At 39.7% G+C, this 27,712-nt stretch overlaps 4 protein-coding genes and 1 pseudogene across 4 annotated transcripts; 2 read left to right on the top strand and 3 right to left on the bottom strand.

The window, feature by feature from the left end:
- Positions 1-1,032: 1,032 nt before the first annotated feature.
- LOC103939240 lies at positions 1,033-14,351 on the top strand (annotated as a pseudogene).
- Positions 2,229-4,305, bottom strand: LOC103960759 (UDP-glycosyltransferase 71K2). The gene is made up of 2 exons (XM_048564678.1): positions 3,631-4,305; positions 2,229-3,234 (listed from the first exon to the last, which is right to left on the bottom strand). The coding sequence occupies exons 1-2, from the start codon at positions 4,166-4,168 to the stop codon at positions 2,327-2,329; spliced, it is 1,446 nt and encodes a 481-aa protein (XP_048420635.1). The 5' UTR covers positions 4,169-4,305; the 3' UTR covers positions 2,229-2,326.
- Positions 7,893-10,022, bottom strand: LOC103939233 (UDP-glycosyltransferase 71K2). The gene is made up of 2 exons (XM_009349297.3): positions 9,277-10,022; positions 7,893-8,893 (listed from the first exon to the last, which is right to left on the bottom strand). The coding sequence occupies exons 1-2, from the start codon at positions 9,812-9,814 to the stop codon at positions 7,998-8,000; spliced, it is 1,434 nt and encodes a 477-aa protein (XP_009347572.1). The 5' UTR covers positions 9,815-10,022; the 3' UTR covers positions 7,893-7,997.
- A 3,208-nt stretch (positions 14,352-17,559) lies between the features above and the next one.
- Positions 17,560-19,945, bottom strand: LOC103960754 (zinc finger CCCH domain-containing protein 25-like). The gene is given in 5 exon segments (XM_048564679.1): positions 17,560-18,104; positions 18,106-18,165; positions 18,167-18,954; positions 19,316-19,613; positions 19,682-19,945. Coding segments are annotated over 5 exon segments (1,383 nt in total). The 5' UTR covers positions 19,855-19,945; the 3' UTR covers positions 17,560-18,040.
- A 3,421-nt stretch (positions 19,946-23,366) lies between these two features.
- LOC103939231 (non-specific phospholipase C1-like) lies at positions 23,367-26,259 on the top strand. The gene is made up of 3 exons (XM_048564764.1): positions 23,367-24,758; positions 25,511-25,687; positions 25,784-26,259. The coding sequence occupies exons 1-3, from the start codon at positions 23,660-23,662 to the stop codon at positions 26,104-26,106; spliced, it is 1,599 nt and encodes a 532-aa protein (XP_048420721.1). The 5' UTR covers positions 23,367-23,659; the 3' UTR covers positions 26,107-26,259.
- The last annotated feature ends 1,453 nt before the right edge of the window (positions 26,260-27,712 follow it).

Here is a 27,712-nt window from a genome sequence, read left to right as displayed (position 1 = left end):
GTGGATGTGTAAAAGATAATTTTTTCTTTTTCATCACTTTGACATCTAAAAAAAATATTGTGACATTTCAGTTTTTTCAAACTTTTTAAATTAATTGTTTTTTGTGGGCAATTCTAACGTTTATAGGCAAAAAGTATAATTACAAAGATTTTTCAGACGAGATTTTTTTTTAATACTTTGACTTTGAATTTTCTTGTCCTTAATTCTCATTCATATAATAAATTTCATAACCATGACTATTTTTATGCCCTGTTTTATTATAGTGGAATTGATTTTTTGGTTTTTCTTTTCCATTTACTCGGATCTTATGTTTGCTAAACTCAAAATATTAGGTGTAGCCACATTAATTAGAACATCTATGTTCTTAGAGCCTTGAATGCTAGAAGAAAAGCACATATTACTAACAAGATTAAGTGAATAATCGAATAATGGAGTCTTGGGTCCTAAAAGCACATAATAAATATTGCCAAAGTTCAATACTAAAGAGAAAATTAAGTGAAATACTTCCGGCACAAAGTATGGAAATCTTTCTAGAACTTTCCCACCTAAACATACTCCCTAATCTCGAGTAGTTAGGTGAGGAGGTAAAATGAATCCGTTGTTCATGCATTGGCTTCTCTAATACAATATGAGTCGCTTCAAATAGATTCATGTTCGGCCTAAAATACAATTCATCTGGCATGGGTTAATAAGTCATGGATTGTTGGCTCAATAAGTGAAACTGATGGTTTTTTTAGTCCAAACCAACTAAAGTTAATGTTAAATCAAAGAACGCTTTCATGAGGTAGAATGTAAAGAGCATTTTCACAAGATCGAACCTCCTCAGAAAATTTTAATTTAATGAAAAGTTTACGGTATTGTTCACTTTAATGAAAAACCATATTTTTACACTAAAAAATTAATTATGGTATTATTTACTTTACCTTTTATTTTATTCTTATCATTAAAATTCAAAATTTTCATATCATTTTCATTAATTTTTCTTTTAAAAAGCCTGAAGTGAGTTCGGCTAGTGCCAGAGTGACCGAAGAGATGGCAACTCTAAGCCCTCCATCCCCAACCGCCACTAACGACCTTCATTTCGCAAGCGACCCACCTCTTTCCTCAATCGACCACTGCACTAGCATCAAGCAGCTGAAGCAAGTCCACTCCCAAATGCTCCGTACAGGCCTTCTCTTGGACCCCTACTCCGCCAGCAAGCTTATCACCTTCCGTGCCCTCTCCTCCTTCTCCAGCCTCGACTACGCCCGCCAAATGTTCGACCAAATTCCCCAACCAAATCTCTACTTTGGAACACCCTCATTCACGCTTATGCATCGAGCACCGACCCGACTGAAAGCATCCTTGTATTTCTGGAAATGCTTTATCGCTGTATGGAAAGTTCCAATTTTTTACTTACCCGTTTGTGATCAAGGTGGCTTCAGAGCTCCGGGATTTTGAGCTCGGAAGAGGGTTTCATGGCATGGTGATAAAGGCCTCGCTTGGTTCGGATGTTGATATTATCAATTCTCTGGTTCATTTCTATGGGTCATGCGGGGATTTGGATTTCGCATGGCGGGTTTTTGTGAAGACTACTAAGAAAGATGTTGTGTCTTGGAATTCTATGATCATGCTTTTGCGCAGGGGAATTGTCCAGAGGAGACCTTGGAGTTGTTTAAGGTGATGGAGGCAGAGAATGTGAAGCCGAATGACATGATGATGGTGATGTGTTGTCAGCTTGCGCAAAGAAGGTGGATTTGGAGTTTGGGAGGTGGGTTTGTTCGTGTATCAAAAGGAATGAAAATGATGAGAACTTGACTTTGAACAATGCTATGCTATGCTTGATATGTATGTGAAATGTGGGAGCATTGAGGAAGTGAAAAGATTGTTTGATAGGATGCCGGAGAAGGATATTTTTTCGTGGACTACAATGCTTGATGGGTATGCTCAGTCAGGAAATTATGATGAGGCTTGGTGGGTTTTCGCTGCAATGCCTGGTCAAGACATTGCTGCATGGAATGTCCTCATATCGTCTTATGAACAAAGTGGCAAGCAAAAAGGGAAGAGCCCGAAACCTTATGAGTGAGCCTGTGCTCAATTGGGAGCAATTGATCTTGGTGGCTGGATACATGTTTACACAAAGAAGCAAAGTATGAAGATGAATTGTCACCTCACAAACTCCGAAAACCCTCTTCCCTAACAAATTTACAAAATTGTTTTGTTTGATTTATCATTGTAGAACAAAAACATATAAATTACAAGCTGATAAATTCATAATCAACATACAAGAACAATGAAAAATTTGTACATTCATGAGTTTTTAAACTTGAAAAATTAACAACCAATACTACTTAAACCCCGAATTCTCACCAATCACATCCTCGATAAATCTCCCAACAGAAGCAAATGAAGACCCTCCATCCTTCACAGCTTTTCTAGCCATCTTTCCTATCTCTTCCACTTTCTTCCTCACCTCACTATCCTTCTCCATCACACCAACCACAGCCCTCTCAATCTCGTCTGCCCCTACCACGTCAGCGCTGCCTCTCTTGTAATCCAGCCTCATCTCCAACGCCATCCCCAACTCCCTCACCATCCTAAAAGCATTGAGCTGCTGCTCTGCATACATGGGCCACGTCGTAATAGGGACGCCATGCCACAAGCTTTCCAAGATCGAGTTCCACCCGCAGTGCGACAAGAACCCTCCGGTTGCACTGTGGGCCAGGATCTCCACCTGTGGGGCCCACCCACATATCAACCCTTTCTTCCCATTGGTCCTCTCCAAGAACCCATCTGGCAAAACTTCTTCAAGATTTGAGCAATCACATGGGACTGTGCCATTGGGTGACGGCATGCGCAGGGACCATAAAAACCTCTGCCCACTTTGTTCAAGCCCTAAGGCTATTTCCTTCACTTGCTCTGCCCTAAAGCTTCCCATGCTGCCAAAACACAAAAACACAACAGATTTATGAGGCTGGTCATCAAGCCATTTGATGATCCTGTCGCGCTGTGCCTGGTCTAGGTTGGAATGTGCCTGACCGTCATCCATGTCGATCACTGGCCCAACTGGGTACACCGGAGGGATTCCGTCGTCTGTGGAAAACAATGTGATAGCGTGTGTCTCTAACTCTACAAATGTGTTTACTATAATGCCTCTAGTCTCTCTAAATCTTGAAGCCAACTTGATGTAAGCGGAGCACCTACCATCTGCCAAAGCCACTGGCAAAACTCTAGAAGGAACCGGGTGGACAATACCTAAGTGTCGAAAATTTTCAGTCTAAGAATCCAACTCCAAGAAATCAAAACTTTTCAACTGCAATGAAGTCTAAAAATATGTTGTTACAACGCATCTTTAAACATTGGACATGTTTGTCTTTTTCGGTGGAGATAGCATTGTACTCGTTTGATACAGTGAAATTTCATTTTGCAGAAAGCACTTTTCCTCTAAACACCTATGCGAAAAATGATTTCATATGACATGCTGATTTTTGTTTATTAAAGAGTCAATTGCTTCCTGACAAATGACTTGAAATGCTTCGTGAAGAAACCACTTGCATGTGCTTCTCCATAAAGAGTCTTTATGACTCAGAAACACCTATAACTTTTCTTGTTAAACGCATTAAAAAACACTTGTGATTTTCACAAACATACCTGGGATTGACCATTCGGGATCGGATTCTTCAACAGCAATCTGGTTTTTTTCATGAAGAATTGGAAGGTGGAGCATGAAAGCTAGATATCCTGCATTGCTTGCCAGGAAAAGATAAGAAGGAATATTGAGTTCTTTGGCCACATCAATCATGGACACACAGAAGAAATCAACTACCAAAGCAGCAACACGAATCGAATCTGAACTATTAGCACTAGAGGAGACGAGGTTGGTGATGATTTTCTTGACACTTGGGACGTTACTCTCAATGTAAAGAGAGAAGATCTTTGCTGGTGACTTGTACATCTCTTGCGGAGGTCGATCTTGAGGTTGTGGGACATCAATGATTCGGATTCGGGGTTCTGAGGCTGCAATCGATTTTGTGTATGAACTTAGAGTGGTTGGGAAGGATGACTGGATGGCAAGAATGCTGATCGAAATTCTGTCGTTGCGATCGATCAAACGCTTTGCGAATTGCAGCGTCGGTACAAGGTGGCCTGCTCCTGGTGATGGGATGAACACTAGTTCCACTTTCTTCATCTTTCTCGGTTGTTCTTTCACTCTTTCTGGTTTCTACTTTCTACTTTCTTTGCACATCAACCACACATAAATATAGTGATGTTCTTCCATGAGATACAAATGCTTGATTTGAACTACGTATTAAACTGCAAATTGCGAAAAAGAGTACGACAAAAGGATCTATATATATATATATATATATATATATATAACTTAAATATTATATGGCCCTACCCTACTTCATTGCTTACGTACTCCGTCAATTCCTTGCTTACTTACTCCGTCAATTATCTCACTGGGAGAAATTTTTGGACGCAGGATATATTCCGGGCCCCAAACAATGAATTTAACCCCACTAGTTCACATCCCATTTTTAAAGTAGTGATGATAGATGCGAAAAGACTACGGCAACAGACATCTTTGTTTCTATCATTGAAAAAATAGTAGTTAAACTTGGTGGATGTGTAAAAGATCTTTTTTGCCTTTCATCACTTTGATCTATAAAAAAAAAATAGAGATGTGCTATTCGCATACCTTATTTTACTTCTCACATATACTTGACAATTTCTGTCCGTGGATCTTCTTCAATTAATTTAATCCGATGACCAAAAATTAAAAGAGTGTGAGAAATAAAATAGGGTTGTGGATATCACATCCCAAAAAATATTGTGACATTTCATTTTTTTCAAACTTTTTAAATTAATAGTTTTTTACGGGCAATTCTAACGTTTATAGTAAAAAAGGATAATCACAATAGATTTTTCAAATGAGATTTTTTTTAATACCTTGACTCTGAATTTTCTTGTTCTTAATTCTCATTAATATAATAAATTGAGAAATTTTATTCAGGCTCATTTATCCTCTTTTTACACTTAACTTATCTTTTTTTGTCTTGAAATTCCAAAAGTGCCCAACAATTCTCTTTTTACACCCATAATAAAAAAAGAACAAAAAATAAAAAATGAAATTACAACACTAAGAAACTCTAGCCACCCAATCTCTCCAAACCCCAACCACCCCCAATTTTTACCCGTCCCTAACCCCCCACCACCACCTCTCCTACCACCCACAATGAAAATTCCAAAGATCTCAGCCATCACTAACTCTAACTTGTCGTTCAAGGACTGGACAATTAGATTACTCGGGAACTTTATCACTCACTCTAATTTGTCACAAATGAAGAACTTTAAGGGACTTGAAACTAGGAGTGTGTCTACAAGGGTGTAGACTTGGATTGTCAAAACTCATCAAATTCTCCCATGCATAATGCAATAACTGCTCCAACGTAGACCCTTTATTTGCACTGATACTAATACATAATAGCTAGCAGGCAAATGCATATCGTTGGAAGCAAAACCGTCAGCAAAAAACTCTAACTCAAGTGTTTGAACTCTCTTTTCTAATGCAAACCGAACCATCTATCAATGGACCTTGCATTGCAAAAACCTAGAAAGAAAGCAAGCCTTGGGTCGTTCTACGTTCAAGTCTTTATGTTGCGCCAACACATGATTCACCCATTTGGCGTATCTAAAGCTTAGCTAGGATCGAAGTTAATGGGATTGAAGTTGAGAGTCCTGGTAAACGCCCAGAGATACCACCATCACCTAGAAAGAATACTTGTAGTTGTTGCATGCTTGAGCGGCAAGAGCGCCAATATACTAACAAGAAAGATTAGAAGGGGGTAGTGATGGTTAGATATTTTGGGTTTTCATTGTGGACGGTAGGGAATGTGGCAGTGGGGGGTTGGGGAAGGGTAGAAATTGAGAGTAATTGGGATTTAGAGAGATAGGGTGGCCGGAGTTTTCTAGTGCTTGAATTTTATTTTATTTTTTTGTTCTTTTGCATTTTGGGTGTAAAAAGAGAATTATTGGGCACATTCGGAATTTCAAAATAAAAAATAATAAGTTGGGTGTAGAAAGAACATTTGTGTAGCACACTCGGATCTTATGTTTGCTAAACTCGAAATATTAGGTGTAGCCACATTAATTAGAACATTTGTGTTCTTAGAGCCTTGAATACTAGAAGAAAAGCACCTATAACTAACAAGATTAAGTGAATACTCGAATAATGGAGTCTTTGGTCCTAAAAGCACATAATAAATATCGCCAAAGTTCAATACCAAAGAGAAAATTAAGTGAAATACTTCCGGCACAAAGTATGGAAATGTTTCTAGAACTTTCCCACCTAAACCTACCCCTAATCTCAAGTGGTTAGGTTAGGAGGTAAAATGAATCCATTGTTCATGCATTGGCTTCTCTAATACAATATGAGTCGCTTCAAATAGATTCATGTTCGGCCTACAATACAATTAATCTGGCATATGTTACATCTGAGTTAATAAGTCATGCATTATCTGCTCAACAAATGAAACCGATGGTTTTTTTAATCCGAACCGGCTAAAATTAATGTCAAATCAAAGAACTTTTTTACGAAGTATAACGTAAAGAGTGTTTTTACAAGATCGAACCTCCTCATAGAATTTAAAATACCTCAAGTGAATGAGGCTAGTGCGAGAGTGACCACAGAAGGCAACTCTAAGCACCCCCTTATATCTCTGCCACGTCAACCACCAAACCCTCCATCCCCAACCGCCACTAACGACCTTCATTTCTCAAGCGACCCATCTCTTTCCTCAATCGACCACTGCACCAGCATCAAGCAGCTGAAGCAAGTCCACTCCCAAATGCTCCGTACAGGCCTTCTCTTCGACCCCTACTCCGCCAGCAAGCTTATCACCATCTGTGCCATCTCCTCCTTCTCCAGCCTCGACTATGCCCGCCAAATGTTCAACCAAATTCCCCAACCAAATCTCTACTCTTGGAACACCCTCATTCATGCTTATGCGTCGAGCACCGACCCGACTGAAAGCATGCTTGTATTTCTGGAAATGCTTTATCGCTGCATGGAAAGTTCCAATTTTTTACTTACCCGTTTGTGATCAAGGTGGCTTCAGAGCTCCGGGTTTTTGGTCCGGATGTTGATATTATAAATTCTCTGGTTCTTTTCTATGGGTCATGCGGGGATTTGGATTTCGCATAGCGGGTTTTCTTGAAGACTACTAAGAAAGATGTTGTGTCTTGGAATTCTATGATCATGCTTTTGCGCAGGGGAATTGTCCAGAGGAGGCCTTGGAGTTGTTTAAGGAGATGGAGGCAGAGAATGTGAAGCCGAATGACATGACGATGGTGATGTGTTGTCAGCTTGCGCAAAGAAGCTGGATTAGGAGTTTGGGAGGTGGGTTTGTTCGTGTATCAAAGGGAATGAAAATGAAGAGAACTTGACTTTGAACAATGCTATGCTATGCTATGCTTTTAGGAAGCGAAAAGATTGTTTGATAGGATGCCGGAGAAGGATATTTTCTCGTGGACCACAATGCTTGATGGGTATGCTCAGTCAGGAAATTATGATGAGGCTTGGTGGATTTTCGCTGCAATGCCTAGTCAAGACATTGCTGCATGGAATGTCCTCATTTCGTCTTATGAACAAAGTGGCAAGCCAAAGGAGGCTTTGGCATTTTCATGACTTGCAGAAAAGGAAGAGCCCGAAACCTGACGAAGTCACTCTAGTTAGCACTCTGGCAGCCTGTGCTCAATTGGGAGCAATTGATCTTGGTGGCTAGATACATGTTTACGCAAAGAAGCAAGGTATGAAGATGAATTGTCACCTCACAAACTCCAAAAACCCTCTTCCCTAACAAATTTACAAATTCCCTTCGTTTGATTTATCATTGTAGAATGAAAGCATATAAATCACGAACTGATAAATTCATAATCAACATATAAGAACAAGGAAAAATTAGTACATTCATGAGTTCTTAAACTTAAAAAATTAACAACCACTACTTAAAACCCTAATTCTCACCAATCACATCCTCAATAAATCTCCCAACAGAAGCAAATGAAGATCCTCCACCCTTCACAGCTTTTCTAGCCATCTTTCCCATATCTTCCACCTTCTTCCTCACCTCACTATCCTTCTCCATCACACCAACCACAGCCCTCTCAATCTCGTCCGCCCCCACCACGTCAGCGCTGCCTCTCTTGTAATCCAGCCTCATCTCCAACGCCATCCCAAACTCCCTCACCATCCTAAAAGCATTGAGCTGCTGCTCTGCATACATAGGCCACGTCGCAATAGGGATGCCATGCCACAAGCTCTCCAAGATCGAGTTCCACCCGCAGTGCGACAAAAACCCTCCGGTCGCACTGTGGGCCAGGATCTCCACCTGTGGGGCCCACCCACATACCAACCCTTTCTTCCCATTGGTCCTCTCCAAGAACCCATCTGGCAAAACTTCTTCAAGATTTGAGCAATCACTTGGGACTCTGCCTTTGGGTGATGGCATGCGCAGGGACCATAAAAACCTCTGCCCGCTCTGTTCAAGCCCTAAGGCTATTTCCTTCACTTGCTCTACCCTAAAGCTTCCCATGCTACCAAAACACAAAAACACAACAGATTTCTGAGGCTGGTCATCAAGCCATTTGATGATCTTGTCGCGCTGTGCCTGGTCTAGATTGGAATGTGCCTGACCGTCGTCCAAGTCGATCACTGGCCCAACTGGGTACACCGGAGGGATTCCGTCATCATTGGAAAACAATGTGATAGCGTGTGTCTCTAACTCCACAAATGTGTTTACTATAATGCCTCTAGTCTCTCTCAATCTTGAAGCCAACTTGATGTAAGTGGAGCCGCCATCATCTGTCAAAGCCACCGGCAAAACTCTAGGGGGGACCGGGTGGACAATACCTAGTTGTCGAAAATTTCCAAAGTGTAAGAATCTAACGCCAAGAAATCAAAACTTTTTGATTGGAATGAAGTCTAAAAATATGTTGTTACAACGCATCTTTAAACATTTTACATGTTTGTTTTTTTGGGGGGAGATAGCATTGTACTCGTTTGATAAAGTGAAATTTCTTCTGCAAAGCACTTTTACTCGTAAGCACCTATGCTAGAAATGATTTCATATCACACGTAGATTTTTGTTTATTAAAAAGTCAATTGCTTCCTCAAAAGGGACTTGAAATTCTTTGTGAAGAAACCTCTTGCAATGTGCTTATCTTGAAAAAAACCCTTATGACTCAATTTATGTTACACGCATTGAAAAGCACTTGTGATTGTCACAAACATACCTGGGATTGACCATTCGGGATCGGATTCTTCGACAGCAATCTGGTTTTTTTCATGAAGAATTAGAAGGTGGAGCATGAAAGCTAGATATCCTGCGTTGCTTGTCATGAAAAGATAAGAAGGAATATTGAGTTCCTTGGCCATATCAATCATGGACACACAGAAGAAATCAACTACCAAAGCAGCAACACGAATCGAATCTGAACTATTAGCACTAGAGGAGACGAGGTTGGTGATGATTTTCTTGACACTTGGGACGTGACTCTCAATATAAAGAGAGAAGAACTTTGCTGGTGACTTGTACATCTCTTGCGAAGGTCGATCTTGAGGTTGTGGGACATCAATGATTCGGATTCGGGGTTCTGAGGCTGCAATCGATTTTGTGTATGAACTTAGAGTGGTTGGGAAGTATGACTGGATGGCAAGAATGGTGATCGAAATTCTGTCGTCGCGACCGATCAAACGCTTTGCGAATTGGAGCGTTGATACAAGGTGGCCTGCTCCTGGTGCTGGGATGAACACTAATTCCACTTTCTTCATCTTTCTCGATTGTTCTTCCACTCTTTTTGGTTTCTACGTATCAAACTGCAAAATGCGAAATAGAGTACGGCAAAAGGACTTGATTGTATATATTGGAACCGGATCCCTTCGGATTCAAAAAAATCAAATCCTAAGAATCAAATGATCCGGGCCATTACAATTTGGTCAAATGATTAAAATTATTATAATTTTTAAAGAAGTTTCTATTTACAACCATAAGATCAAATTTCAACGAACTGGATCGTTTGATCTTTAAGTTCAGATTTTTTGGATCCAAAAAAGATACGGGTCTGTATATTTTTAACTTAAATATTATATGGCTCTCCCCTACATCATCGCTCAATTTTCTCATGGGGAGAAATTTCCGATGCCATAAATATAGCTGAGTATACTAATTATTATAATATAATTAGTTGAATTAAAAAAAAAATCAGCTGGTTATTTATTACACAGGGCACCATTTTTTCAACACGCTTAAAAGTATCTCCTAGGTAAGGCAAGACCGGGCACATGACCCCACTAGTTCGCATCCCATTTTTTATATTAGTGATAGATGCGATATGTCTAAGGCAAAAGCCAAGAAGAACAAGAAAGCTGGCCGCACAAAAACACATAAAAGTTTAATTCCACGCGAATCTATGCAGTATCTTGTAGGATATTGCATCACCATCATCAATTGCATTTGACCGAATCAATTGATCATTTGAAATTATCATGTGGGATATTGCAACTTTAGAGGACTTTAATGGTGGGTTAAATATTAAATTCCTTCTCAAAATTTCCCTCCCCACTAACTTTAACCCAAGGAGAAAATATGGGCTAGATGCTAAAAAGGGAAGGCCAGAAACCGCCTAAGATTTAGCCCAAAATCGAAGTGGGCCCCATCGAAGAGTGGTTTTCAGAATTTGGGCTCCAAACCCAGCCCGTGGACTCGCCAAACGCGCGCTCCTTCCAACCAGCCAGGACCCACCCACGTGGGCCTGTCGGCCACGTTCCCCAGAGCTCCAACGGCTCTTTCGATTGAACGGCTGTGATCATCAGGCCGTTGGTTTAGATTCAATTTTTATTTTATTTTATACTTATATATTATTGAATCCAACGGCTGAGTTCGAATATAATCAAATCTAACGGTAAAAAAAAGATATAACGGCCCAAATTTAAATCCAACGGCTAAAATAATTAAAAAAAAATTATTTAACTCAAAATTCACCCAAAAACTCTATAAATACCTATGTATTTGTTCAAACATTCACACAAAACTCAATTTTCTCCTACAATTCTTCCAATTTATCTGTCTACCATTTCTTTCCATTTCCAAATTGTTCAACATGGCAAGAGAGCATATTAGAGGTCGTAATTATTGTTTTTATTAATCTAGTACTTATTATTCCACACTTTGATGTAGAATAGATGCCTTCAATAATTCAACCTCCATTCAATAATTTATCCAACGTACTAGACAAAATACTTTGCACAAGAAGACACTTAAATTTATTAATAGAAAATAACAACATAGTACAATTAAAATTATTACATAAATGCTTAACCAACATCATCAACGTTCACCTTCTCGGCGCTATACATGCTCAACCAAATCCTTGCAGAGTGTATCATTACATTGAGGAGCTTGAATTCTATTTAAACGTCTCATATACTCAGTCAAGGTGATCTTATCCTGTCGGGTTTCATATGTGGTTGAAAGTTTGGTGTTGAATAGTTGGTGAATTGAAAGTTAGCCCAAGATTGAAAGATTGGTGGAAAGTTGAAGGTTTGCTTTGTGGAAAATTTAGTAATTTTTCAATATTTATCGGAACTTAAATATTTTTAGATTAAAATGTTCATAAAATTAATTTATGATAGTCTACATTTTTTTTAAAATTTAATTTAAAAAAAATAGCCTAAGTTCATTCTTTAATGATTCCGGGCTAAAATTTTAGTCCAAAACGGTTGGAGTTGAAAAACTGTTTCTGGGCTAAAAGCTTCCGGGCTAAAAAATTTGGCTTTTAACCCAACCATTGGAGTTAGTCTTAATGATTATAAAAAAAGTAATACTGGAGGAACTAAAATTTTAAATTAAAATTTTGTAATGTAAATGATGTGGTTATTGATGATTGTATTATTACTTAAATGTTAATTAATGTATTTACTTCATATTAATGACATGTCATTGGATTACCATTATAAAAATTCATTAAATGGGGAACGTTTCCTTTGAGAACAAAGACATCTTTCTTTGTATCATTTAAAAAATTGTTGTCAAACTTGGTGGATATGTGAAAGATATTCTTTCTTTTCCATCACTTAGAAATATAAAAAAAATTGTGACATTTCAGTTTTTTCAAACTTTTCAAGTCAATTGTTTTATTATATATATATATATATATATATAGTAACGGACAGTTCGAACGTTTATAGTAAAAAAGAATAATCACAATAGGTTTTTCAAACGAGAAAATATCCTTTCTTTAAGATTTTGACTTAAAATTTTCTTGTTCTTAATTCTCATCCATATAATAAATTTCATAAACATGTCTATTTTTATACCGTGTTTCTTTAAATTGGAATTGATCTTCTGATTTTTGTTTTTCATTCACTCGGATCTTATATTTGCTAAAGTCAAAATATTAGGTGCAGCCACATTAAGTAGAAATGTAGAATAGATGTGTTCTTTGAGCTTTGTATACTAGAAGAAAAGCACCTTTAACTAACAAGATTAAGTGAATAATCGAATAAGGAAGTCTCGGGTTCTAAAAGCACATAATAAATATCGCCAAAGTCCAATACTGCAGAGAAAATTAAGTGAAATATTTCCAACACAAAGTATAAATGTTTCTAGAACTTCCCCAGCTAAACCTACCCCCTAATCTGGAGTAGTTAGATGAGGTATAATGAATCCTTTGTTCATGCATAGGCTTCTCTAGTGCAAAATGAGTCACTTCAATAGGTTCACTAGTTTGGCCTAAATTACAATTAATCTGGCATGGGTTACATCAATCATAATAGTTCATTGGATAAATTAATAAGTCATGCATTCTCAGCTCAACAAGTAAAATCGATGGTTTCTAAGTCACAACAGACTAAAATTAATGTTAAACCAAAGAATGTTTTCACGAGGTAGAACCTTCTCAGAGAACTTAAGAAGCGTTTTTACAAGATAGAACCTCAGAGAATTTTAAAAACCTCAAGTGAATGCAGCTAGTGCGAGAGGGGCCACAAAAGAGGAGAAATTTTTTTATTGTGACTCCATGTTCCGGTCGCATAAAAAAATCTCTCTACACAGAGAGATGGCAACTCTAAGCACCCCCCCTATATCTCTGCCTCACGTCACCCACCAAACCCTCCATCCCCAACCGCCACTAACGACCTCCATTTCTCAAGCGACCCATCTCTTTCCTCAATCGACCACTGCACCAGCATCAAGCAGCTGAAGCAAGTCCAGGCCCAAATGCTCCGTACAGGCCTTCTCTTCGACCCCTACTACGCCAGCAAGCTTATCACCGTCTGTGCCCTCTCCTCCTCCTCCTCCAAGGTGAAGCCCAATTCCGTGATTTTGCTGCTCTGGCAATGCTAAAACCAAGGTGAAGCCCAATTCCGTGACATTCACCAACGTGTTATGCGCTTGTAGGCACGCCAGATTGGTGGACGAAGGAAGAACATTTTTCTATCAAATGGAGCCAGTTTACGGGGTTGTGCCTGGTCTAAAGCACTATGCTTGCATGGTCGATATTTTAGGTTGTTCTGGTAATCTGGAGGAAGCTGTAGAGTTGATAGAGAAAATGCCAATAGCTCCTACTGCTTCTGTATGGGGGGGGCTCTTCTTAGGGCCTGTGGACTTCATTGGAATGTTGAACTTGCCGAAAAGGAGAGTAGCCATATGCTTGAGTTGGATCCCAGTAACCACAGAGCTTATGTACTCTTATCAAATATCTATGCCAAGACAGGGAAATGGGAAGAAGTTTCAGGGTTAAGGAAGCGTACGCGAGATGCGGGAATTAAGAAAGAACCGGTTTGCAGTGCAACCGAAGTCAACAGTATTGTTCATGAATTTATAGTTGGTGATAGCTCTCACCCTCTGTGCAAAGAAATATATTCAAAGGGATGAAATAGCAGAGAGATTGAAGTCAAATGGATACGTGCCAAACAAGTCACATCTACTGCAGTTTGTTGAGGAAGAAGACCATGCCCTAATCCTTCACAGCGAGAAATTAGGGATTGCATTCGGGCTTATCATCTTAAGTCCGTCTCAAGCAATTCAGGTTGTGAAGAATCTTCGTGTTTGCGGAGACTGCCACGCAGCTGCTAAGCTTATATCAAGGGTTAATGATAGGGAGATCTTGCTGAGAGATCGATATCGGTTTCATAATTTCAGAGACGGGCTTTGCTCATGTAACGTGTATTGGTGAAGATGCAAGCTCTTTGCTGGAACCTAAACCCCAAACCCCCTACAAAATCATGTACAAGTTTTTCATATTGTTGGCCATCTTATGTGTATAAACCTATCAACGTGTTGTAATGATTAGTACGGCTATGAAACAGATTGCCGATATGTCAGTGGTGATGAGTCGATAACATTGTCACCAACAAAACGTACAAACACATCAATACATTTTCATCAGTGTTGATATGAGTAAGTACGGGAATCCTGTACATATAATTTGTCTCTTTGGAACAAATATGTTGGAAAAAGGGCTTCCTAAAAAGCGCTTTTCAACTCCAAAACTTGCAGGAAATATGTATATTTTTTAAATTATTGAAGACTTCAAACAAAAATATAAAAGCAAAACTGAAAATCCGCCCAAGGAAAGGCCCCAAATTTCTCAATCAGTTGAGGACATCAGAACCTGATGCCAGATCCGTACCCTTCTCAGTTTTCTTGCTCATGCCTCTTATATATGCAAGTGCTTATTTCTTACAGAGTTTAGGACTCTCTCTCTCTTTTTCGAAAAGACAAAAAGACAATGGAAACTCTTGCAGGATCCTCCATAACCTTGTTTGCCAAGGCTAACACTGACAAACTTCTCTCTCCCTCAAAATCTCTTCCGGGTCGATCCGACATTGGCTTTTTTGGGTCTCGAAATTCCGACGTACGCGTTCAGCATACCACCTCTCTGCTTCGACAGAAAACGCTTCAATTGGTTGCTTCATCTCAGACAGAGGTATTACTGTTGTCCATACCAATCCGATGGTTTAGTGACCTTTATTGACATCGTAATATCTATTGGGTTCTATTTCCGATTAAAAATTTGTTTTCAAAATCGACGATTTAGTAATTTTCCTTCCCACAGTTGATATTCTAATTCAACTTCGTCTATAAAAACTCATGTCAGGTTTTTACGACCTCAGAAACAGCAAGAATTTGGATCCAGCCAACAGGTAATTTTACTATATTCAACCCTGTTAATCATATTAAACAATGAACTACCAACTAACTCTTCATCTACTAATATTTCTCTTCCGATATCAAACGAGTTCCTAATTCCGATATCGAGTGATGATTAGTGTCCGTTTCTCAGAGCAATCAGAAACTGTCCGTGTCCAATTCCAATTACACAAGGAGTGCAAGTTTGGTGAGAGCTTCCTCTTGGTGGGTAATGAACCTATCATAGGACAGTGGAACCCTTCAAATGCTATACCAATGAACTGGTCAGATGGAAACATATGGAATATTGAGCTGGTAAGAATTCTTATTGATTTGGAGTCGGTTAGAGATTGCTGCGCTTTTATAAAAAAAATATGTTTAAAAAAAAAAAAAGAAAAAAAAAAGAAAACTACTTTGGCTATGCTTTAAGAATAATCAAATGTAAAATGAATCACTTGAGTATTTGATAAACTATATTTTTAAAAGTGTCCTGAGTATAAAAAGCAGTATAAAAGATTTTGGTAAATTAATGTAAAAGTGGCATAATTGTATATAACAAGAAAAATGAACATGGTAGTAAAAGTGGTGGCGATGACAGCTTTGGGGAGGGCAATGGTGGTGGTGGTGGTTATGATGGCGGCAATAGTGATGGCAGCGACAGGTTGGGGGTATGATGGTGGTGCCAATAGTGGGGGTGTAAGAACTCGGGATCTTGTCCAACAGAGTTGAAACTCGGTGTCACTAGAGCAAATTATTGTTACTTCATATATTTACAGGCGAATCGTATAAATTTGTACGTCATTTCAGAAATTTGATTGGTTTTTAAATTTGAATAGGATGTTCCTACTGGCATAGCAATCCAATACAAGTTTATACTGAAAAAGGCCACAGGAGATGTATTGTGGCAACCCGGTCCAGATCGGATTCTGCACACCTGGAGTACTAATAACACAATATCCATTGATGAAGACTGGATCGACCATGAACTTCAGAAGATAAGCGAAGTGCAAATTACAAATGAAAACGAGGCATTACTTGTAAACCTCGACGTGGGACCGATCATTCCCGGGAATGTTACCCATCCTGAAGATCAAGAACTTCTGTTGAATGCGAACAAGGGTGCAAATTTTACAGATAAACCTGCCTCGGTGGATGAAAAACCACCATTTAACAGCAACAACGAGGTCGTAATTGAAGAGAAGACTATCAAATCAGCAGATGGAACTTTGCTCGGTATAAGGAAGGAAGTAGGCGTTTTAGACTATGGTGGTAGCGCCGCGAAAGAGGAATCTATAAAAAAGTCAACCCCGACAACCTCAACGAGAAAGATTTCTGAAAGTCCGAAAGAAGAAGAAGATGAAGCCTTGCCTACTTATGAAATCAGTCCTGTTCTAGTGCCTAGTTTAACTGCAATGCAAGCGGTGTCATGTGAGGAAGCAATACTGCCCAAAGGACTTGGAACACCACTACCTTCTAAAGAATCACCACCCATAGAGCTAGGAAAATCCATATCTCCTGCAGAAGCAACATCCAATGATCTTGGAAAATCGATGAATTCTAACGAACTTGGAATACCAATGTCTTCTGAAGCAGCACTGCCAAAAGAACTTAGAAAATCAATGTCTTCTGAAAAACAACCCAAAGAACTAGGAAATTTGATGCCTTCTGAAGAAGCACTGCAAAAAGAATTTGTAAAGTCAATGTCTTCTCAAGCAGTACTACCCGATCAACCAATGTCTACTGAAGAAACACTCCCAAATGAACTTAGAAAACCCGTCTTCTGAAGAAGCACTCCCAAATGAACTTAGAAAACCGCTGTCCACTGGAGAAGCACTTCCAAGAGAACTTGGAACATCAATGTCTTCTGGAGAAGCCCCGCGAAAAGAACTAGGAACACCGATGACCACTTATGGCTCAATTGGAACTGATTCAACAGATAAGCAGAATTCTTGATGAGTCAAGTCACTACTTTCTTTACTTCTTTTTGTTAGCAAGAACCCTTACCATTTTGTTTCTGTCCTAACTGGGACTGGAGAAGAAACCGGTATGTAATTGTAAATATAGCTTCAGTACTTGGTTGACTGCCACTTTTTTTAACTATGTATTTGCTCACCTTGAGCAGGCCTCTCTGTTTTGTGATTTTTAACTATATATAAATTAATAGCACAATAACCGACAAGCACTTTTAATGAATTGAAACATACCAACCCGTATGTTCCACTGATCCTGGCCAATTCTTCATACAGTGGTTTTACCTGCAAATTTCAGCCCAAAGTTAAACTACAAACTGTTCCTGTGAAAAGTTTGCACCAACCACCAAATCCAATCATCAAATGGCATCAACAAATCATGCAAACTAATTCAGGTGCTGGGATACTCTCGGCAATACACATACAACTCTCCTATTCAAATGGACTTCAGCAAGCATGATAAACTGCAAATCAAGAAATGATTTTATGCAGAGTTACAACATTGCTAGTCAAATGCACATATCAATTAAATCTCATCCAAGAGAAACACCAACAAAAACCTAATAGAAAAAACAAACACAACAAATCAATGGAAACATAGTTAGGATATTAGCTTACACAAGAAAAAAGAAACAAGTCTCACATTGCTTAACAGGAGTGATCTTATTGCACACAAGGGATGCCAAAGATGGAAAGAGCACCATATTTGATTTAAATCATTATTTCTCTTTTTGTGATGGTTGTTACCCATTAGTTCATTAATGTGTCCCCTCTTGTATCAATATTTTTCCATATAGGATTCTGGTCCTTCCTTTGTGGTACTTGTATTCTTCTCTTCCCTTCTTTTCAATGATCTAAGTTTTGATCTTGGCCTAGATTATCATCACACCCATCTACTCAGTCTCCCTTTTCACTCATACGACAAGACTTTGGCTGAACCTCAGCATCTTCATCCCTTCTGTCTCTCTCCTTCCCTCTTATCCTGGCCTGCTCTCAACTTCAGATCAAATTCATCGGCATTGCCTCTGTTCTTCCCTCCTATCATAATCTTCTCTGGACTTCGGACGATTTTCATAACCACTGTGCCTTCTCAATCTCTTTTCATCCATCCTATCATGATTGTCACTAGATTTTGGATCAAAATCAGCATCACCAGCATGCCTTCTTAGTTCCTTATCTTCCCTACTATCATCTTCCCTCCTACCACGATCTTCTTTAGATTTGAGCTCAAATTCACCATCATCACTATGCCTTCTCAGTTTCTTATTTTCCCTTCTATCATCTCCCCTCCTATCATGATCTTCTCTAGAATTCAGCTTTGGCTCAAGTTCCTCATCATCACCACACCTTCGGGGTCTTTTATCTTTCTTTCTATCATAATCTTCTCTTGACTTTGGCTGAAACTCATCATCATTGTGCCTTCTCGATCTCTGTTCTTCTCTCCTACCATAATGTTCTCTTGAATTGGGCCCCGATTCATCATCCACACTCCGTCTTCTTGATATATTTTCTTCCTCCCTATCATGATCTCTTGATCTAGGTTTAAACTTTTCATCATCACCCCCCTGTCTACCCAGTCTCTTTTGCTCCCTCCCATCACTTCGCTTGGGATGACTTTCGAAGTCCCTCCCGTTGCCCTTTCCTCTGTAGTCCAAATCTCTATCCCCTGATCTGAACTCTTCCTGAACTTTTGGCCCTGGAACACGATTTGGCGGAATGAAGCTAGATCTTTTATCACCCCTTTTTGGGCCCTCATAACTGTCACGCCCCCATTTTGGGTCTTTTTCACCCCAACCTGTGTTTGCAGCTCTCTGGATACAAACAGAAAAAAGCACACATAAGCACTTATACATAGAGATATTCATTGATTTTATATAAAACGTAGACCTTTACAACTAACATAAACGATTCAGTGCATAAACTCAGATCAACGACTCAACTTCAAACTTCTTTAAAACATCTCAAACTTAAGTAGCACACAGAAACCAACCTCCTTTTCATTGCAATAAATAACAATCAAACTACATTACCAATTATACTTATTCACCCAAAAGCCAAGTAACAGTGTAAGAATCAATGTGCAGTTGGCAGAAAACTGAATCAATCAGAACAGTGTAAGAATCAATGTGCAGTCAGCGGAAAACTGAATCAATCAGATAATGTATAACTTACTTGCTCATTATGCGAAAACTTGCACGAATCTCCACGAGTGCATTCGCCTTTCTGGAAAGCCCGGCAAACACCCCGCTCCTCCCTCTTCCGCTGCGCCTCCTCTTCATCTTCCTCCTCCTTCTTCTTGTACTTAGTCACATGATCAACCCTAATTGTCCGCCCCAAAATTTGAGCTCCGTTCAAATTATCCACAGCAAGAATAGTGCTCCTCTGGTCCTCGTACGCCACAAACGCAAACCCCTTGGATTTCCCAGTCGCCTTATCGCGAACAAGATTCACATCCACGATCTCTCCGTATCTGAAACCGAATCGAACGTCAACAAATTTAGAAAATTTGGAACTAACTGAAGGGGAATTAGTGCTTACTGTGCGAAAACGGCGAGGAGATCGCCTTCGGTGAGATCGAAGGGAACGCCACCGACGTAGACGTAGGCGGAGTCTTTGTACTTGGCGTGCCACGAAGCCTCCTCTGAAATCCCTAATTGGGCTTCTCTGGAATTGATGTTCTGAATGCGTTTCACTAGGGTTAGCGGGTTCATCGTTCTGATTCCGCCAAGATTTTCTGCTTTCTTTCTCTCAGGGTCCTGACCTTAAACCCTAAATTTTGCAGAACACTGTTCTACTTCTATGTAGTTTTGGATTGCTGAAGACGGGGGAAATCTGAGCGAGGTCTTATTGGGCTTGGACTCTCGGCCCATTATGTGTGCAGTTTCATATTGAGCTTGAACTAGCCCAACAAGGCCCTTTACAGTTAGCCGATTTTTCAATCAACTTGGGAACCGGATCCCTCCAGACCCAAAAGAACTGAGTTCACTCATCAAATGATCCGAACCATTCAAATTTGATTCAACGGCTACAAACAGGGGTTCCTTTAAAAGTTATAATAATTGTTACAGTTGGAACAAATTTCAATGGCCCCGATCAGTTGATCCTTGGGCTCAATTCCTTTAGGTCCGGAGGGGATCCGATTCCATCAACTTGAAGGGAGTGTCCTTCCATTGTGAATTTGAAAATTTTAATAAAATTTATGAATTCATGGATTTTATGGAGTTTAATTGATTTGTAGAGATTTCATATAAGATTTTGATGGAATTCCCTTGAAATCTCATGGAAAGAGATAAGTATACCACGAAATCTTCCCAATTCTCTCGAATTAAATACATCCGGATTTCTAAAGATTTTAATAAACTATCTCAAAATCTTGATTAAATACACTATAAATTTTAGACGAAAATCCCTCAAATTTTCAATTGAATACACCCCTGAAAATATAGGGAGCTTCAAGGCCATGAAACACACAAGTTTTTATCGTACTTCAAACCCTGCATTATCCCCATTGAAGGAGCATATAAATACATCACAACAAGAGCACTTAAATAGTGAACACATATAAAATCAGCTTGTTAGCTTGCAAAGGGGACTATGTTGTTCACGTTAAAGAAGTAAGGTTCTTTTTTTCTCTTTTGCATTTACTGCCGTTGTTTCTTCGAGACCTCTCATCAGAATTTATATCGTCAACCAGGTTCCTTTTTCTCCGTCATCACTAAACCACAATGACGCATTCGTACTTGATACTGCATCAAAAGTTTTCCTCTTTAGTGGGTGCAACTCTAGCATACAAGAAAGAGCCAAGGCCTTGGAGGTGGTTCTTGTTCAACACATCAAAGAGAACAAGCATCAGGAAACAATGCGCGGTGGCAACTGTAGGCTGGCCTAGTTTTTCTTTAACAAAGCCATACAATTGTTGATTGCTAAAGTGCTGCAGAGGATGGAAAGTTTGTTGGTGATCCGGAAGTGGGTGAATTATGGATCTTGTTTGGTGGTTATGCTCCCATTCCCCAGGATCCACCACCATCTTCTGTCCAGAAACAACCAGCGACACCCTTTGTGATTGTCTCCAAACAATCGCATATTTTTCAGCCCATCAGCATCAACCAACATGAAACATTTTCTTTGAGTTATACGAAACCACGATATCTCTTGAGGCTTTCTTTTCTTGGTTTTCAACTCTTTCAGCCTCATTCTTGTACCTGCAGGTTCTCCAGTAAAATTACCGGATAATATGGGTGGCAATAAGGCTAATGGAAGTAAGCCTGTTGAGGGTGGCCTAAACCTGTTGACATATGGATATACGAACGGTTGGTACCCCTTTCGCACTCATCTAAGATATCCTGATTTGTTCTGTTGGGTTTCTATGTTTAATGCAAAATGCTATACCTGGAAACCGAACATGTCAGTGTCCGAACACAAACAGATTGAAATAATTAACCAAATCAATAGAGGTCCGAAATCAAGGGGAGGAACACTTCCGAAATTTCAATAGGATTTTCATGTTTTGTCGGATTAGTTTAAATTTTGAGATATGTGTGGTTGATAGACGAAAATCTCAAAATAGAATTCATCAAATGATAATAAGTAGGGTTGATCAGTACTACAGCTCGAGGGTAGAGAGCAAAAATGCGAATTTTTTATATTCCAAATATGATATTATAAATGTGGTACTCAAGTAAATACAGACCTTTGGCCTTTGGGTCCTTTTCATTATTTTGGTAGATTTGAAGTTTTGACAATATGTGCCAACTATATCAACCACCTTCAGCGTGTGAAACATTCTGGATTCACTTTAAGGTCAATGCTAAGGACGCGGTCAAATGTGTGTAATTGATTAGTTATTACTTAATTTAATTTTTTTCTCTAATTTTTTATTCGGTTATACTATCTGTATGCGACACCTCTCACAGAATTAGCGAGACTCTTGCATGTAAAATTCAAATTGTGCCCACCTACTCAAGGACAGAGCTAGCGTAAGTCTAGATTTACAAAAAAAAAAAAATGTATAGTTTGCATTCCAATCTAATTAAACTACAACTAACCTAAATTTACTGTTTTTCATCCCCAATGACCTTGAAAATTTAATTAAAAGTTAATATAATTGCGCATCTCAGTTGTGAGGCTAAGTTCGCCTCTTTTTTAGTGTAGATAATATCATTTGCAAACAAAAAAAAAAAACTACGCCTCCTTGTTTTCCAAACCCTGGGTTACTAATCCTCACAAAACTCATCCCACCACGGCAAAACAATTATTCTCCTCATCTTCTCCAAGTTTTTCCTCCTCCTTCATTCTACTAAAACTCAATTGAATTTAGAGTATATAGACAGTTGGAGTTCAATTAATATCAAAATTCAACTCAAAAACTTTACTTCACAAGGTATTTTGACTTTACTTCATTAATTCGTTCTTAGCATTACAATTTAAAATTTAGCTTTCTAATTTAGAGATCAATGAATTAATAATAACTTGGTTATTTTTACAAAAAGAGATATTGTAATGATGTTGTCATACAACGCTTTTAAAACATGAAAACGTGTCAAGAAATATTGTAATATGTTATATGAAAAACTTTATAGATTAATATATAGTGTTTTGTTCAATAAATTCTTGAGTTTTTTAATTGTGACTTTGTTATTTGAGGATGCCCTCATTCATACAAATCTCTGGTATCGTCCCTGCACGTAATGTGTGAAAGGTATCGTATCCAGACATTCGTATGCAAAACAAAATGTTGGACTAACTCACATGCATCAACGGCACAGCCGTCCTTAATTTCTTCTACATTTGTTCCAATAAGAATGAATAGCACGTCACGGGTATATAATATTTATGTTACAAGTGGCCTTATACTTAATTAATTTACATAGTTTGTGATGACGAGTATTTCTATACAACCGCAATATTTAATCAGTAAAGAACAAACCTTAGCTCATCTTACTAACAACAGATATTTTAAAGCGTTCGATATCCAAACGAAAGACATAAAACAAGCGAAAAAATATAGGCAAATACTATATTTTTTTTCTTTGTATTAAAGTGGGTTAGTATTATTCGTGCACTTAATTTTAACTTTGTTCTTGTTAATTTTTGTTATTTAATTTATTTCGATTTATTTGATTGATGGTCAAAAATTGATGAAAGATGCCCTCGGAAGTTTAAAATTCTGCTTCTCGAAAAGCCACTCGGCCCTAACTCAGTTCTTCCTTTATGCTTTATGGCCTTACGTGTTTCCAACTCCATCTCAGAAAAAAAATGTCCCATTTCACAACTCCCCCAGAGTAGTGTCTTCCCAAGACAAGTCTCAGACAAAGTCTTTCTCGACGATCGCTATCTTATCTTTCTCTGAGGTGTTGGATTCAGAAGAAAACGACTCGAAAGGTGGTTTATCCTCAAAGCATATACCTTTTCCCACCATTTTTCTCTACAAATACATACAATTTACACTTCAAAGCCGCAGCCTTTCGCTTTATCTCTGTGGGTTTTACCGGGTTCTCCAAGTTCCAGTCCCCGGCAATGGCTTTCCGGCGAAAACGCATCACCTGGGCTCTCTTTTTCTTCCACCTCTTGTTGGTCTCCACTCAATTCATTGCGGCACGCAAAACCCCCAAAATCAAGGGACCCATTAAAACGGTGGTCGTCGTGGTCATGGAAAACCGCTCCTTTGACCACATCTTCGGCTGGCTTAAGGCGACCCGACCCGATATCGACGGCTTGAACGGGAACGAATCGAACCCGATTTCCGTCTCGGAACCCGGCTCGCCCCGAGTCCGCGTCTCCAGCGACGCCTTCTTCGTCGACTCCGACCCAGGCCACTCGTTTCAGGCGATTCGAGAACAGATATTCGGGTCGAACGAGAGCTGCGAGAACCCGGCTCCGATGAACGGGTTCGCTCAGCAGGCGGAGAGTATGGGCGAGGGGATGGCGAGAACGGTGATGAGCGGGTTTAAGCCTGAAGTCCTCCCGGTCTACACCGAGTTGGCGAACGAATTCGCCGTGTTCGATCGGTGGTTTGCTTCCGTACCGGCGTCAACTCAGCCGAACCGGTTCTACGTCCACTCGGCCACGTCACACGGCGCCATGAGCAACGTCCGCAAGGACCTCATCCACGGCTTCCCTCAGAAAACGATCTTCGACTCTCTGGACGAAAATGACCTCGACTTCGGTATATATTACCAGAACATCCCCGCCACTCTCTTCTTCAAGAGCCTGAGGAAACTGAAGCATGTGACGAAATTCCACAGCTACGCGCTGACTTTCAAGCGGCACGCTCGGCTCGGGAAGCTGCCGAATTACGCGGTGATCGAGCAGAGGTACTTCGACGTCAAGGAGCTTCCCGCCAACGACGACCACCCGTCGCATGACGTGGCGCGCGGGCAGAGGTTCGTGAAGGAGGTGTACGAGACGCTGAGGGCGAGCCCGCAGTGGAAAGAAATGGCATTGCTGATTACTTACGACGAGCACGGCGGGTTTTACGACCACGTGCCGACGCCGGTTTCAGACGTGCCGAGCCCGGATGGGATGGAGGGGAACGAACCGTATTATTTCCGGTTTGACCGGTTGGGTGTGCGGGTGCCGACCATACTCGTCTCGCCATGGGTCGAAAAGGGTGCCGGTGAGTTCTCCGCTTCTCGGTTTTTCCAGTGGTTTTTATTTATTTTGATTGAGTGCAAATTGCTGATTAATGAATAGTGTTATAGTTAAATAACTGTAATTTATTTGACATTGGTAGATTATGATGTTTTAGATTAATTGAATAATTAAGGTCTGAGTGTCCGTTACACTGGTGTATTAGTTTTTGTCTATCTCACAGTTTAACGTCAATGCACATTGTTATGGGGAGGGAGGGTTCGATTTGAAGACAGTGTTCTTCGGTGTCACAAAGTTGTCCTTGTTTAGGTGTGAGCCACCAACAGGGACATTTTTTCCTATGGTTTATTTGTCCAAGCTGTGAGAATTGGGTCATGATATTTCTGGAATCGCATTCTATGCATTTCAAGTCAGTGAAAACCCTCATTAGGATGATCAAGCTTAAGCTTTGTATCGATATCATTTCTTTAATCTTATATTCACTGTCCTCAGCCTGTCCCGAATGTTCGGACAACATAACTTTGCATGAAGAACCATGTCGTTGGATATTGTTTTCCCTTCCTCTCTATGTTGTGAGACCATGATTTGTTATCATTTGTCGATCAATGGGGAGAGAGGATTCGAAGGCGGGAACTCTTTCAACCTTATAGAAAGGGAAGTACTGCTAGACATTAGCTAGTTGGCTTGCTTGATGCGGCATGTACTTGTTTATGTTTCTATGAGATTTTAAGTTCGGGCCTTTTGCTTATTTATTGACTTTTGGTATTTTTGGTGCAGTGATCCATGAGCCAACAGGGCCGACGCCACATTCCCAATTTGAGCATTCTTCTATCCCTGCCACTGTAAAGAAGCTGTTCAATTTGAAGTCGAACTTCCTCACAAAGAGAGATGCATGGGCTGGTACTTTCGAGAATTATTTTACCCTCCGCAGTACTCCTCGTCATGACTGTCCAGGTTTGCACAAATCCTTCTGATTACATTTTCCATTCTGATTAACACCCTTGCATTTTCCGTTCTGAATGCTAATTGTCATCCATTTCTGTGTTACAGAAACTCTTCCAGAGGTGACAAAGTCACTGAGGCCAGGCGGACCCAGAGAAGATTCGAGCCTCTCAGAATTCCAAGTCGAGCTGATCCAGCTTGCATCCCAGCTTAATGGCGATCATGTCCTCAAAACCTACCCTGATATCGGCAAAACCATGACAGTGCGTGAAGCCAACAGTTACGCAGAGGATGCAGTCAAGAGGTTCCTGGAAGCCGGAAGAGCTGCTCTAAAAGCCGGAGCGAACGAGTCTGCAATTGTTACAATGAGACCTTCCCTCACCAGCCGAGTTAACGCACAAGATCATAGCTCCTACCTAGAATCTCAGTGATTATCCATTAAAAAAAAAAATGGCAGCTTTGAATAGGAGTAGATACCATATGATGTATATAGTACAGATTATAGTCATAATAAGTAATTAAACTGCACGACAATGGCGCGGGAGCCTTCCACAACTAATCAAAACATCTCTTATCCTTTTTAATTATCGGCCGTCAAATCGAATGAAATGAAGAAGATTAAATGACAGAAATTAACGTGTATGAAAAGTAAAATTGAGTGTGTAGATTACACCAGCCTTCTGTCAAATAGAATGAATTGAAGGAGATTAAACGACAGAAGTTAACACAGATGTATAAAAAGTAAAAATGAATGTGTAGATAGCACCAACCTTTAAATATGAGCCAGAGGACCTCCGAGGTATTTTCGTATATATTCCCAATTGGTATTTCAAATGATTACTTGTAAGTAATTGAACTGTTGTTGTTTGTACCACCATTTATAAACGAATGTTATGGTTTAGCGTTTCAATGTTATTTTAGTCAATTTTTTTTTGGAACAATATTTTGGTACTCATTGAGAAAAAGGATCCTCGCCGGATTCTTTTTCTAGGGATCCAGAGGATCTCGTGATCATGACTGTTCCTCATACATCGTGCGGTCAGTTTTCGTTAAGTTCTATTTATATTTAATTTAAATTTTAAAATTTAAAATGATTTCTGATCGCACGATGTACAATGAACGATCATAATCACGTGATCCCCAGGAAAAGAATTCGGCGAGAATCCTTTTCCACTGGAAAGGGATCCTCTCCGAATTCCTTCCTCCTAATTCACCAAGTTTGGGGATTAGGGCCATTGAAATTTGATCAAACGGTTACAAACAGGGGTTCACTTAAAAGTTATAATAGATTTAGTCGTTGGATCAAATTTCAATGCCCCGGATCTCCGGATTTAGTGAATTAGGAGGAAGGGATCCGGAGAGGATCCCTTTCCTTTTCCACTCACTGAAGAGTACCCAACTAAAGAGAATCCTACATGGCCCAATACATATTTAACACATGTCAAATGAGTTCCACTCAAAACTTTTACTATCTTCGTAACCAAACAAACATCATCTTCTTCCTGTGCAGACAACCCACTCTCTTCTCCGGCGATTTTATCCCTCTATTTCCTAATGAGAACAACACCTCTTTTATTCAGTGAGACCAACCCTAAATCCCTTAGTTTCTAAGCAAGCCCACCACAATCCTTCTCTCCATCGGTTAGCCCACCCCCAAACCCTCTCTTCATTGGCGAGCTCGCCCCAATCCCTTCCTTCCTCAACAACCCTAACTCCACCCATCTCTCTTCTGATGACCTCAACTACCCCAACCCCTTTGTTCGCTGACGAGTCCAACGTCAACCATCTCTTTGATGGCAATCCCAACTAGGCTTCTTAGATACCAATCCCACTCCAGTTCTTTTTTATGGGGTTGCTGTTGGGGTGCACGGAGAAAACAAGGCTTGAGAGTGAGGAAGATGATTGATGTTTGGTTACAAAGATAACCAATGTTTGGGGCACTATTAAAGAAGACAGGTGAGCTATTTCCATTGGGCCACATTATGAAGTTAGTAAATTGGGTACTCCCAGTGGGAATTGGATTTGCTCCGAACTTTA

The sequence above is a fragment of a genome, unplaced genomic scaffold (genome assembly GCF_019419815.1).
Source record: "Pyrus x bretschneideri cultivar Hongxiangsu unplaced genomic scaffold, Pyrus_bretschneideri_v1 Contig39, whole genome shotgun sequence".
Taxonomy (NCBI): Eukaryota; Viridiplantae; Streptophyta; class Magnoliopsida; order Rosales; family Rosaceae; genus Pyrus; species Pyrus x bretschneideri.
This window is presented reverse-complemented; position numbering and strand designations above follow the sequence as displayed.